Source organism: Ambystoma mexicanum, chromosome 12, assembly GCF_040938575.1.
Source record: "Ambystoma mexicanum isolate Mex_15411 chromosome 12, UKY_AmexF1_1, whole genome shotgun sequence".
Lineage (NCBI taxonomy): Eukaryota > Metazoa > Chordata > Amphibia > Caudata > Ambystomatidae > Ambystoma > Ambystoma mexicanum.
Window position 1 is genome coordinate 19,245,648 of NC_090936.1, and position 13,928 is coordinate 19,259,575.

Sequence of the window (13,928 nt, forward strand, 5' to 3'; positions counted from 1 at the left end):
TTTGTTCAATGATTTTCAAACAACCCAGCAGATAGGGACCCCTGCTCCCCACAATCTTCTTGTTGGGATCCGGTACGCAGTATGACCGAGGACCGCAGGGAGCACCAATGACATCAATACCTTCTCTTCCCTTCTGGATTGAACCTGCCTCAAGTTTCGGGCCCATTGATTGCTCTTCCCTTGCTACAGGGTCATGCATGGTGAGGCAAACTCCTACAGAACATTAAGGTTCTACATACAACAAATGAACTTAAAGAGCCCTCTATGATCAAAACGGGATGGGTAAAACAATAGTGAATTACCTACTCTAAAAGTATTGTCTCCAGTCCAACAAGTCCTTTTCTGGAAATCCAAGCACTTGGATGGTCATACCCAGGACAGTGGACAAGAGTTCCAGCCTCCATCCTTTATCCCTCAGTGGGGTCCCGTCCTCTGGGACCCTGGTTGTTGCTCTGTCTGTGACTTGCTTGCATCACCTGTGGGGCAATAACATAGCCCACATTTCCTCACGTGTCCTTAGGGATTTGTTACTCTCTTGGTGAGGTAAGGTTTCTAGTTTGTTCTCTTGTCCTCGTGTTATCTCCTGTGGGATGCCACTTTTTGGGCAACCCATTTAGATACGCCTCCCCTTCCGATGCCCTTTGATGTAGGATTTTCCCTTTTTCAATTGGGTTTTTACAAGCAGATTCTTGGGGCAGGTGGATAACGGAACCACTGCCACTCGGGTCTGTGCTCCAACATTTCTACTCTCACTTTCTTTCTATCCTAGGGATATACTGCACACCTGCTCAACTAACTTTGGGGGACGCTCTGGGAACAAGCCCACAGCAGGGCCCTTGCTCTTGATCTAACTCCCTGGCTACTACCATCTCCTGCTCTCGGTCGCTGCTCTAAGGTGATCCACCTAGTCGAACCAGCACAGCTCCTGTACTACTCCACCCCCTATTCTTCTCACAATCTGTCTACTCTCGAGTGCAATGCCCTACCCAACCCAGCGAGAAGATTTCTGCCTTTGTTCATATTGTGGATAATACCTGCATGGTAGCGGAACAGTGCCTTACTTCACAGCATTCTTCATCATTGGGAACTACAATTACTGACTTCCTCTTGGGCTTTGGTGCTTTTGCGCCCATCAGACTACACATGCTCAAGCTATGCCATGTTGACAAATGGAATCATTACTCTTGGATCTTCTAGCTGTTCACCTGCTAGTAGTATACCTTCAAGCTCTCTACTTCTGACCACTTACCTGGACTTGCACGCTTCCTTGCCTGTATGATGCTTATACCTTGAGCGTCATAATTTGAACTGCTGTCTTTTCATTCAGCTGGTCTTCCTGGACTATGATCTCAGTTCCATCTCACGGTCTTGGTGCCGTTAGGGGTGTCTTTTCCTATGGCCCTTATGCCAATGGGAATGACTTTTTCTATCGTCCTCGTGGGCAGACAGTTGTTAGTGTCCCGGTGACTTCATGTTCTAGTACCTCAGGATATTCATCTCCGTTCTATGAAGCCTGCTTCCCCGAATTCCTGTGGTTCTCTGCAACCATAGGACACTTTCAGGTACAGGTTATCTTGCTTGCATTAGTATAAATTGTTATTCTCCTTCCCAAAATAGTATTTGCTTTCTTTTGCGCTAGTTGCATGAGCCAGTGTTCAGATGAAATTCCTCCTTACCTTCCCGCCATCTGGGTGTGACAGACCCCTTACTCTCGCTGCATGTGCATGCGTTTGAGGACTAACTTCATAGACTCAGGGGAGGCACCCGACAGATTGAGCAGCAAATCATCAGCCTGTTTTTCCTTTGTCATGGTGGACCCCATTGCTTCATTTGGTTAGGCAATAGCCATATGCTGACACATGGCCATGGCCATGAATAATCGCTTGGACCATCTACAGGCAAATGCTAATCCTTTACTAGACACTGCTGAAGGGTTTGGTATGGCTGCCACTCTTCCTGAAACTCCTAAATACTAAAGTAAGTGATGGGCTGGCCTCAGCCTTAGAAACTTCCCGCCTACAACCCTTTCTTTTTTCCCTGTCAGTGGGGGCTATGTGTTGAAAATGATGCAAGAAAACAGCTGTGACTGATTATTTCACACATTGTAAGGCGCATAATGGCAGGATTGCAAATGCAATTTAAAATAATTGATTTTGCATTATTACAAATAAGCCGTTTCCATTCTAAAACGTATAGAATTGTGATCAGAATAGTACTTAATTACAGAACCAGTCAAAGCATTGTTGAATCAAATTTAGAAAAGTGTATTTTGTTAATTTTTTTTATTTCTTTTAAGATGAGGATGATGTGGACGAGCTGTTTGATGATTCACTATTTACTCTAAAGCATAAGTTACCAAACCTGCAACAACAGAAGACCAAACTACCTCAAACGAATGGCTCACCTGAAAACTGCAAAGAAACCCTTGGGAAAGAGAAGGAACGATATGAAGAAAGTGCAGTACATTTCTCCTTACCCTTCAACTGCTTGGACTGTGAGGAGTCGAACGATGAGGATGAGGAGGGAGAAGGATCTGAAAGCGTAGCAGTATCTGCAGAGGAGAGCACCGCAATAGTAAATAATGAAAATATCAATACAAATTTTACAAACTCAATTTCTGGTGGTGATCAGTATAAACCCAACAGCGATTTGCCAAAGTGGGATGTATTCTTCAAACGAGATGCAGTCGAAGATGATGCTCTGGAAAAAGACAACGTTAGTACAGCTTCAAGAGACGAGATTGGCTCTCAGTCGCCGAACCTGTTCAGCGACTCTGATGGGGAGTCAACCCATATCTCTTCTCAAAACTCATCTCAGTCAACCCACATATCTGAACATGGCAGTCAGGGTTGGGACAGTCAAGCGGACACAATAACAATCTCTTCCCAGGAAAGGAAAGCTGCAGAATCTGGTAATTTATACAAAAGTGATGGGAGGTTCATTTTTTCCACCGCTCATCTCTTTCCAACTGAAAATCAAAATGATGTACACAGCAGGTCAGTAATGCTGCCAAGCAAATCCCATCCCAAAGATAGCACGACCTTGAACACAAAGCCTGAAGGGAAAAGTGTGCCGTCTAGTCCGACCACACCACACACACAACCGGGAAGCGGAGAAGGCACACCAAACACAAATCTGGAGAAACCGAAACAATTAACGCCTTTGTCAAAAGTAGACTCTCAAGGGTCCTCTGATTTTGAAATCCCTTCCACGCCTGGTGCAGAGTCACCCAGGCCTGATAAACTGCAGCATCTCTATGAGAAGTTGGCCACAGGGGAAAATGTGCTGATGGAGAAGACGCCGGAGGTCTTATTGTAGCCGATCATGCAGTTTAGAGTGACCCGTTCCTACAGCTGCATGTTGCACCTGTTCTTCTTTCCGTGGAAAGGTTGTGTTTTTGGTAGTGTTTGACATTTGTGATGTCATTTATTTTCAAGACTGCACTAATTCTCAAAGCTGTTGGCGTCAGAGTGCAGAATATTAATTTTGATGGCGATCAGCACAGAGCCTCTTATTTAAAATGTTTTTGCAGGACAAAAGCTAGTTATTTTTGGTGAAGAAAAGCATTATGTGTGTGATCCGTTATTTGTAGGGAGTAGTCCCTTAAGTTGTAACTCGCTAAGGGTGAAAGAATAATAGGTACCTTTCATGAATTGGGAGGTGATTACATGAAATATCAGATTCTGAATGCACAGGCAGTCACAACTTGGAAGATTGTTCAACATTTGGTCCTAAAGTACTGCAGAGCTCTCAACGTCACCCACAGGGTCCACTGTTTTCTTTAAATGTTTTAACATGAGGTCTGTAATGTGTTTCGTGGTAATAATCACTATGTTTGCTGGTTTCTGTACATTTTATAACAGCAATAAGTACATTAGCTCAAAATCCTGTTACTTTAGAAAACTATAACCTCTTGAAATGGCCATAGAACCATAACATTCCTAACTTGGAGATTCTACTAGTGCTGAGCTCTATCAAATTACTACTTTTGTAATGAAAATCCAGACCTTTTTTCAATTAATGATTTTAAAGCTTGTGTTATTTTGTCTTTATTTATAATGAATAGTTACTCTAGAGTTTTCATCTGTGAAGTACTACAGCCAACAGATGAAACATTTTTGTACTTTTTTATTTTATTTGTCTTTTTATAGCACTTTACGTCAAAGCGCTATAAATACTATTGATTTTTTTCCGTGGGGACAGAGATAAACAGAGCTGTGCAATAGCACCCATAAGTGTTAGTAATTGATGGAAGCAAGAACATTAACAGCTCAGTGTGTTCATGCGCCAGTTTCCCCTCTACATGCTAATGGGTTAATGCTTTGAAACATCTGAAAGTAGTAACTAACCTTATTTTCCAATAATATGCAAGGCTTCTCTAAGGAACCTGTGAAGATGTTTGGTTTTAAGTGCCGTCACAAACAGCAGCATCATGCGCTTCAGATGCCGGGCTTGGCTAATACTGTTACCAGCTCTTAAGCATGTTTCAGACTTTCTACTAAAGCTCTGCTGTCCACCAGGACAGAGAAGTTCCCTTTGCCTTATACAAAACCAAGAGGGCTAGGACCAGTGATTTCGTGTCAGTGCTGGGACATGTCTACTCCTTCAGATGGCTGGTCCCCGTAGCGGTGCAACCGTTAATAATGTTCCATCCAACAATCTGATGCCACACACTTTCATAAAACATGGTGGAACAACTAGTAGACATTGCTCTAATCCAAGAGCTTTAATGACTGTCACATAAACACACATGTCCTCTCCACTGGCCTCTGCTTTTTTCCTGAGGTGGCCTTGGCTGTGCCCCGTTGAGTTTGTGTCTTGATCTGTTTTTACAGACTTTGGAATCAAAGTTTCAGCGGCCCTCTAGAAACACCTGCAGAAAGGTTATCCCTGAAACGGCCTCATCAGCATGACAGCCTTTGGCAATGTCTGCAACCTTTGGCTCTCCAGGTGTTTTGGACTACAAATACCATCAGCCCTAGCTGGCATGGTTAATGGTGAGGGTTCATGGAATCATAATCCCAAACATCTGGCGAGCTGCAGGTTGCAGACCCTGGTCTACAGTAACATCCTCAGCATATTTGCAGTGCCTTGTGCTTCCTGCACTAAGTTTTCTGCCACACTTTCACTGCAGAGCTCTTCAGCATGGGCGTCCCTTTAATTAGGGCTGGAAAGAAGAAACCACATCTTACAATAGAATAGAGCAAGGGGCAAAGTGATTGCCCAGTCTACACTTGTTCCACCATACCTATCATTTGTCATTTAAAATGTTCTTTTGTATTAACCCGCCATTAAACCTGCTGCTACTTTTTTGTACATTTTATATTGTAAATATTCTTTGCCATTATATTTTGTTATAATTGCTTCTGTTTTGCTTGCTTATTAGCAATGATTTTATTTGCAAAACGTTACGTATAGCACTTAATAGGCGTAATCATTGATGAAGCAAACTACTCGTGAGATCCCGCATACATTTAAGAATCTAGTTTTTGAAGTTTGGAAAAAGTAAAGCTCCACAAGCAGGTTGAAATCATGGATGAGATAATGGGGAGCTTGATCACCTATTTGCCACCTCTCTGCAGATTCTAGAGTGGCCTGTTCTGCAAACACTCAAGCTTGGACAAATGCTACCATGGGCCCCCCTGGCTGCCAGTGAAACAGGAACGGCTTCATTCCAACATTGTGGCAGCAACATTACAAGGACCTCAAGGTGTGCAGTCCCAGTCAGCCAAACGGATCAAATGACGATGGATTAATTGGGCCCAGTGACGTCACAGATCATCTTGCATTAAGTGTGTCTTAGTTTCCTAGGGTGCTTTCAGGTAACGCCGAGGGGGCTAAGATTAATTTTGCAGCCACTACGATTCCCAAAGGGGCGAAGCAGTGTGTTGAAGAGTAAGAGTGACTTACACTGCCGTTCATATTGCTGTAAACCCACATGGCTTGTACTCTGATGCACTCTGGCTGTTCAGTTCTGCAGAATGTTCTCAGCTAAGTGGATGTTTTCCAGGGCATTCGTGTACGAGGCCACTTTTTGTCTGTAATGACTCTTTCCGTTGTGTTCCACAGATGACAATTATACAAAGGAAATGTGTCTGTATGTTCATCATGATGGGCACCAAAGTGCATCACTGGGTGGCATTGGTGCCACCAACCTAGCATATGGGAATATTGTAGTCCCAACATCTGTCGATTCTTTTATCATTCATTGCCTTCTGATTACAGAGAAGACATTTAAATGCAGGTTGGAAAATACTTCCCTTGCTACTCTGACCTAACATTGTTTATTTGAATGGTTGTTTATTATTTGCTAGAATGACATTTTATTAGGTCTCACTGTAATTCTTTATTTTCTGTAAATACAAATCTAATTGTATGAGTTGTTAGTGAGAGTTTGTGTTCTAGTATGTTGGAATGCCATAAGTAAGCTTGTCGCATATAAAACAAATCTCTCTTGATGAGACAGCTAGGCAGCGGCGCTCCAGGCCTGTGTAATTTGGGGGTTTGAGCAGATGGTGCGGAAGGTTCGGTGGACTTGCATCTGGACTGTAAGGCTGCTGGGCTGCCGTGACTGAAGCCTGGGGAAGCTACGGCACTGGCATCTGCATTAGGGATCTCAGTCGGTAGAGGGTTCTAGGCCAGCAGTGCATGAGCAGAACCAAGGAGCCATCCAGAGAGGCTGATGACTAACATTATGAGGACACTTGGGGGCTGGGGAGAAGACCCTGGAATCCAGGGGTCATGCTAATGAAGCTGGCAGGGATCTATGCAGAGGCTGCATCCACTCCTGCTTTTTTTTCTTTTTTCAAACCGTTGTTTTTAGTTTGATCAACAACCTTTTACAACATTTTCGTGTTACTCTTACATTTACATTGCAACTTCATACTTGAGAGTTTTTCATTTCTTCACCTTTCATAAATTAAAAACATAATCATTTTGCCATTACACAGTTCAGTTACTATGAATGTTAGCCAACATAAAACAATAACCGATCATAAGTAAAATACACTGGTGGCCTATGTATTCAACCATAGCCTTTTCTAAGGCATAATTAAATAGAAAACTGGAAGCAAGCATAAAACAAGTGTACGTTGTTAACTAAAGATGAATAGTACTTAAATAACAGCGAGAATTCTGCTGCAGGAACGCATACATTTGCAAAGCAAAATGGCAAGATATCCATTGCAAATGCAACCACCTGCAGCAATAATAATTCAGCCTTTCAGACTCTCAATTCAAGATTAATGAGTTTAAGAAACCTGCTAAGCGACAGAATTATTCTCGTACTGGAGCCCCACATACAAGTGACCCAAAACCACTCCCTTTTGGCTAGATTCCTACTCACTCTTTCTTGGTCAAATGATTGTAGACAAATTTCCTCAAAATGCGCACAGTAGACGACTAAATGCTTTGGATTCAATCTGCCTGCTATCATTACAAAACCTGCAGCCCTGCTCAATATCTGTGGACACATTTGTCTGCCAGCTGCCAATTCTTTCAAGGGTCAGCATTTGATTTAATTTAAACCGTAAATAAATATCTTTGGCTTTATTACAGGGTAATTGAATTAGTTAGAGTTTATGCGGTAGTCTTGCAGTGCTAAACTTTGCGGCTTCTTTGTACAATTTGAATGTGTCTATTGCATTTAAGGTAGTGTACCAATCATGATCAAATAGGCGAAGTTTGACATGCACCAATCGAAATTCCAGATCTGAAGGATTAACAGCAATTTCAGCAAGTAATAAAACCATTTGATCGTAATACTTTGCAATGGATGGTGGATTAGAAGCAGTCAGCATCTGACCTTCATATAAACAATTAGTTAGAATATATAGCATTTTGGCCAAGTTTGACAATAACCGCCAATTGTAACGCGTGGACAAGGAGGTAAGGAACCAGCTCTTGCCTCAGTAGGCATTGGGTAAGGACTTGGCTAGGCGCAAAACCCCCTTCCATAAGCCTCCTTAGAGTTGGTCAAGGAATTTACCAATATCTGCCAGGCACATATCTAAGGCATACAAAAGAACTGATTCCACTTTGAGAATATAGAATTAAGTGAGTGGGATTATTGAAAATGTAAAATATTTCACATAGACCATGCGCATTTGAGTTGAAAGTGGTGCTACATTTCTGTTCAGTGCCTCCTTCCACATTACAAGAGAATTGGAATCGGAAATTGTATAACCAAGATACCGAATCGTATCTTGGTCCATTTACACGAAGAAAACTTCCTCTTTAAGTTCCTAAATATAATAATATACGATTTTTACACATTGCAGTGAAGTTTGTGTGCACTGCAATAAGATGCAAACAGGGACAGTTTAACTTGGAGACCCATGGGAGTGCAATCGAAGATCACGATATCATCGGCGAAAGCAAGCCAATGAATTTTCAAATGACCAAGTCTCGCCGGATAACTGATCTGCTTTGCCCGGATGTCATTGATGCCACATAGATATGAGTTAAATAGGGTGGCTGCCAGGTTGCACCCCTGCTTCACTCCGACCCCGATGGGAATGGCGTTGGTGGTTGCACCCATATTATTGACTCTGACAAAGTAGCCAGTGTTTTCGTGGAGTTTTGAAATTAAATGTATGATGAGAGGAGGTATACCCATACAAAACATTTTTTCCCAAAGCAATGCTCGTATCACACAGTCAAAAGCGGCTGTAAGGTCTATAGATGCCATATATAAAAGGCCTGAATCCAGACCCTTTGCTTTTGCCAGAAGATGTGCCATTACTGTTGCATTAAGTGCGGTCCCCATCCGGGCCCGAAACCCAATTTGGAACCGTGACAAGATGTTATGCTGTTTAATAAAGGCGTGTAAGTCGCGAAGAAGTAGAATTGCAAAAACCTTTGCCGTGGCATCAATGAGGGCAATAGGGCGAAAGTTGGAGGGGTCGGATCTAAGGCCCTTTTTGTATAGGGGAACAATGATAGAGCACAGCCAGGAAGGAGGAATAATGAAAGAGGTCATTAGGATGTTGTCGAATTGTTTTTTTAAGAATCTTGGCCCACAGTGCTGAATTGCGTTTTAGGACACAAGGGAAAATGCCATCGGGGCCGGCGGCTCTGGAATAGTTCAGAGCATGAATTGCACTTTCAATGTCAACTATGGACCATAGTGGCAAGGATGGAATTAAAGTGCCGATGTCTTTTTTCTTTGCATTGGCAAACGATGGAGGCAAGGAAAATTTGGATTCAAACATTTTTTTCCAGGAGTCGGCAGATATCGTCGAAACCTGGTCAGTGCATAGAGTGGTTGTATCTGCCCTAAGCAGCGCCCATGCTGACCATGTTGCCTTTTTTTCCTTCAGAAACTCCTCAAACGGGAGGAAAGCCTTTCTAAGTTTGCGAAGTGCCGTGTTTTTATGCCTTTTGGCTGCATGAATTACCTTGTTGCCACTGTCCTGAGTACGATTCAAAGACCCCTCATTTATCCTGCGCAAATTAGATATCACATTTGTGATGACATTCGAATGCCAACTAACTTCAGCTTGCGCAGATAAGTAATGATTTGGGAGACCATTGTAATTAGAAAGCTGGACAGCAATCATGTTGTTCATCTTGTCACAGAGTTTGGTGGACCAACGAATTGATAACTCAGGGCAATCCCCTTCCAGAAAAGTCTGGGGGAGGTCATTCCTTAAACTTTCAACAGTGACATCCAGAGTTAGTTGGATTATAGAATGGTCCACCAAGCCGGGATCATGGATAGCAGTTTTGCTACACTTTCCCTGTAAATTCGCTGAGATGGCATACTAGTCAATGCATGAGGAAATCAAACCCCTCCTCCATGTATGGCAAGCATCGCTACCGACAAAAGGAAGAAAAGCAAAATCCCATGGGGCCAAGTACTCTCGCCATAGATGCCCTCTGAGAGTTGCTGCATGGGATTGACCTTCAGCATCTGAATCATGCACATTCATTTTTAGGCAGTAGGCATTGAAGTCCCCGGCCAACAGTATTTCACATGTCAGATACAATGCTATAACTTCATCAAAAAGCTCATCAAGCTCCTGAAACACAGTTGTTATTTTCTGTAGAGCTGGGTTGTGATAGAGTGATATTATAAGAAGAGGATCACAGTGGTCCTCATTTAAAAAGACTAACAGAGACAATGTTGCCATGGATTTATATACTGCTTCAATGTGAATGTTTAAGTTTGTATTAACACAAAGGGCTATTCCGCCATAGGGTCGCCCTGAATGACCACGTTTTGCTATAATTTGATGGACCACATATCCTGGCAACAGAAGCTCTTGTTCATACATCGTTTCCTGACTTCGGAGGATATCACATACAATGCCTGGGTGCACATTGTTGAACCATGAGTGCAAATTCGTAAACCCACACGAATTCCCTGACAAAATCGACAAGACAGGAGACTGCTTACTGGGGGTGTTGCACATAGCCGGGTTTAGGGTGATGGCAAGTGAAGACAACCAAGACCAATTTTTGCTGATATTAGATAGGCCGACAAGCTGAGCAATGACCGCAGATTTCATCTACCCCTGGCATCCCCACAGTTTTCTTTGGAGAGGTCAAGGTGATGACCAGAATTAAAGCAAATCGCATCATCGATGGAGTCAAAGAGATGCGGCACTAATCCAATGAATTGTAGTTCACGTGTATATTGCATCACCAAGTCTGTGATGATAGCTGATTGCACTTTGCATACCATGCGATGATTGGGAATTGCTGGAAGAGTAATCCATTCTATATCAGCAGTATTCAAAGTTCTTAGAGCAGGGATTCTACTAAATGCTTGTAGGAGGGCTGAACGATAAAGGCATTTAGCGCCATTAATATCCAGATCAGTTTCCCATCCTATGATAGTCATAGATTGCTCACCCATATACCCCACACCATCATCTACCAACCCTTGGGGCCGTGGTGATTGTGGCTGGGTCCCTTTTCGGAAGGCATGTGATTCAGGCCTGTGCTCCATAGGCAGGTTGGACAAGGGCTCAGAGCATACCTCAGTATATTCCACCTATGTGTCCACTGCAGTGGGCGCTGAAACCGGTTGGGAAGAGATGCTAGCCTGGTTCAAATTGCCAGCGATGGGTATCACAACTGCACCCTTCCCCGCTTGGGCAACTTTATTCTCAATAGGTTTGAAAAAGGTTGATAAGTGTGTTTGTAAAGATGGCTGTGCTTTGTCAGCTGTATTCAGATGCACATTCAGGGAAGGAGCGGCACCAATATTTCCAGGACATTCAGCTGGCTTTAGGCTTTTTTTGTTGAGTGTGAGAGAGCCACAGCCTGCTATAAGAGCATTTTGTTCATCAGGGCTGAGATGTTGCAGTGCATTTTTACTCTCTACGGATAGTTCCTCCAGATTGATGCCCTTTTCTTCATTATTGCCAAACTGGACATTAGAGTCCATATTAAGTGACATTGTGTTCAAAGATTTTTTTTCATTTTTTTGCTTTTATTTGAAGGAGCAGTTGTGCTGGGTGCTAGCGATGCCATTTGCCTATCAGCTTTTCTTTTCAGGGCCCGAAAGAAGATTCTTTTTTTCCTTCCTCGAGGCAAAGGCTTGACCTCAGCCTGCCGAAGGAACATCAATGTGCCCAGTAGCAACTTCTGGAGAGACAGAGATAGTTTGTGTGTTTGCATCCAGCAATTTTGTTAAAGCTGAGGGACTATCTGGATAGGAGTTTTCTCACACATCAAGTATTTATGATTGTGGTTCTCCCTCCTGCTTATCAGGTTTTGCTTGTAGAAAGAATAAGACCTGCTCTATTTTTTCAGAGTTGAGCGCGACCTTCTTGCACAATTGAGCGCAAGTGAAAATTTGGCAGGAGGGAATGACCTGTGGAGCAGCTACAGTCTGAGCAAAGGATTGTGGAAATGAGTAGGATGCAGGAGGGTCCACCTGACATGGCAAGTCGTGCCCCATCTCTGGTGGGGTTTCTGTTTGCGTAGTTGTAGAAGCAAGACAGGAGGTAGTCACTTTCAGAGGTAACTGCCCTCCGCCTTCACATCTAAGACTGTCCGCAAAAATAAAACCTTCCAGTTTGTTGATTTTCAAAAGAATCTGCATCAGTGAAGATTTACAGTCCCTAATCTCATAATGTGTGTAGTCGTGCCATTTGTCCAATCAATTCAGTATCCTTGATAATACAGGATAAGAAGCTTCCAGGGATTGCATGGCCACAGAAGGATCAAGTAAATCAAAACCCAGAGGTGGTACATGCTCCTTTTTAGTGGGTGAGAAAAGTCCTAAAACGGGATCTGAAGATGAGATTGCATTACTGGATGGGGGGAGAGACATGGACTAGAGGAAGGAAGATTTAGTCATTTCTTTTTGCAAGTTTCAGATGGAGAAGAGATAATAGCATCATCAAGAGGAACCCCTTCCTTGCAGTGAAGGTGCACTTCAGCTCTCCTGCAACTTGGAAGAGTAACAGGGGTTGAAGGACCAAAAGAGAGGCGTACACGTTTTTCAAGCGCTGTGAGGACTACTGGAGCAAGAATGGAGTTATCGGAAGGTGAAGAACTGATTTCCTCGCTAGAACGATTATCCGCAGGAAGCGGGTCGTCCATGCGCATTCTAAGGAAGCTCTTGCGTGTGGACGCAGAAGTGCCACTTAACTTGCTAGATAACAAAGCACTAGAAGGAAGAAAGTCATTTGGCACAGCTGCAGCTTGAGCTCGAGCATAAGCAAACGCTATCTCATGACAAACAAGATCCTGAGCAACAGTAGAGCCCATCATCCCGGGCAAGCAGGAAACCCTGCCTGCAAATGGCACGGTAGCACTACCAGCGGGTTTAGACAGCGACATCCTTTTTGCTTTAGATGGTTTAGTAATACTAGCTTTTTTAGAGACCGGTGAACAAAGTGAGCGACCACTGCGTAAGCTTGAAACCATTTGAAATTAGCACACTCAACACAACAATAAATGCAACCCCAAGCAACACAGCGTGCAACAAGTTCGACAACTCAAGATTGATAGAAAATGCACATTGTTTAACAGAATATGCAGGACCCACCTTCCCACCCTCCCATCCTAACAGCCACTTGCATGCCCACTTCGATGCGCGTGCATCTACTCTAATATAGCAAGTGAAGTGAGGCCAGGAGGGCGGGAGGAGGAAGGTGGGAGGCGGGGCCACAATGCGAGATTGACTACAAACAGAAAGAAAAAAGGACAATTACGCTCAGTAAATCTGCAAAATGGAGCGTATGTAAACAAGACAGAGAGCCGCGGTGAAGCCGCGGCTCACTTTGTGAAAGGAAAAAGAGTCAGAGCAGCACAAAATCACAAGCCCATTACTTGGTTACTGTTCCAATGAAGGGCGTGTTGCGCCGACAACGTGCTTCTTCTTGCAGACGGCGAAGCAGACAGCGTAGCAAGGTCCACGGCAGAGCACAGAGTCCAGGGCAGCTACAGCCCAACAGCCACTTGCATGCCCATTTCGAAGCGCGTGCATCTACTCTAATATAGGAAGTGAAGTGAGGGCGGGAGGCGGGGCCAAAATGCGAGATTGACTGCATAACGAAAGAAAAAAGGACAATTACGCTGAGTAAATCTGCAAAATGGAGATTATGTAAACAAGACAAAGAGCTGCGGTGAAGCCGCAGCTCACTTTGTGAAAGGAAAAAGAGTCAGAGCAGCTCAAAGTCACAAGCCCATTACTTGGTTACTGTTCCAATGAAGGGTGTGTTGCGCCGGCAACGTGCTTCTTCTTGCAGACGGCGAAGCAGACAGCGTATCAAGGTCCACGGCAGAGCACAGAGTACAGGGCAGCTACAGCCCAACAGCCACTTGCATGCCCACTTCGATGCGCGTGCATCTACTCTAATATAGGAAGTGAAGTGAGGCCAGGAGGGCGGGAGGAGGAAGGAGGGAGGCGGGGCCAAAATGCAAGATTGATTGGTTACTGTTCCAATGAAGGGCGTGTTGTGCCGACA

General features: G+C 43.8%; 1 protein-coding gene across 2 annotated transcripts in view; it reads left to right on the forward strand.

Annotated features, from left to right (window-relative positions):
* DCLRE1C (DNA cross-link repair 1C) overlaps nt 1–6,376 on the forward strand; it is a 106,362-nt gene extending 99,986 nt beyond the window's left edge. The window contains exon 13 of one of the 2 annotated variants that reach the window (XM_069627831.1): nt 2,297–3,450. In XM_069627831.1, coding sequence (XP_069483932.1) covers nt 2,297–3,318 — 1,022 coding nt within the window. In that variant the 3' untranslated portion in view covers nt 3,319–3,450. Of the gene's footprint in view, nt 1–2,296 lie in introns of both variants that reach the window. The other variant, XM_069627830.1, reaches the window with a different exon arrangement.
* The last annotated feature ends 7,552 nt before the right edge of the window (nt 6,377–13,928 follow it).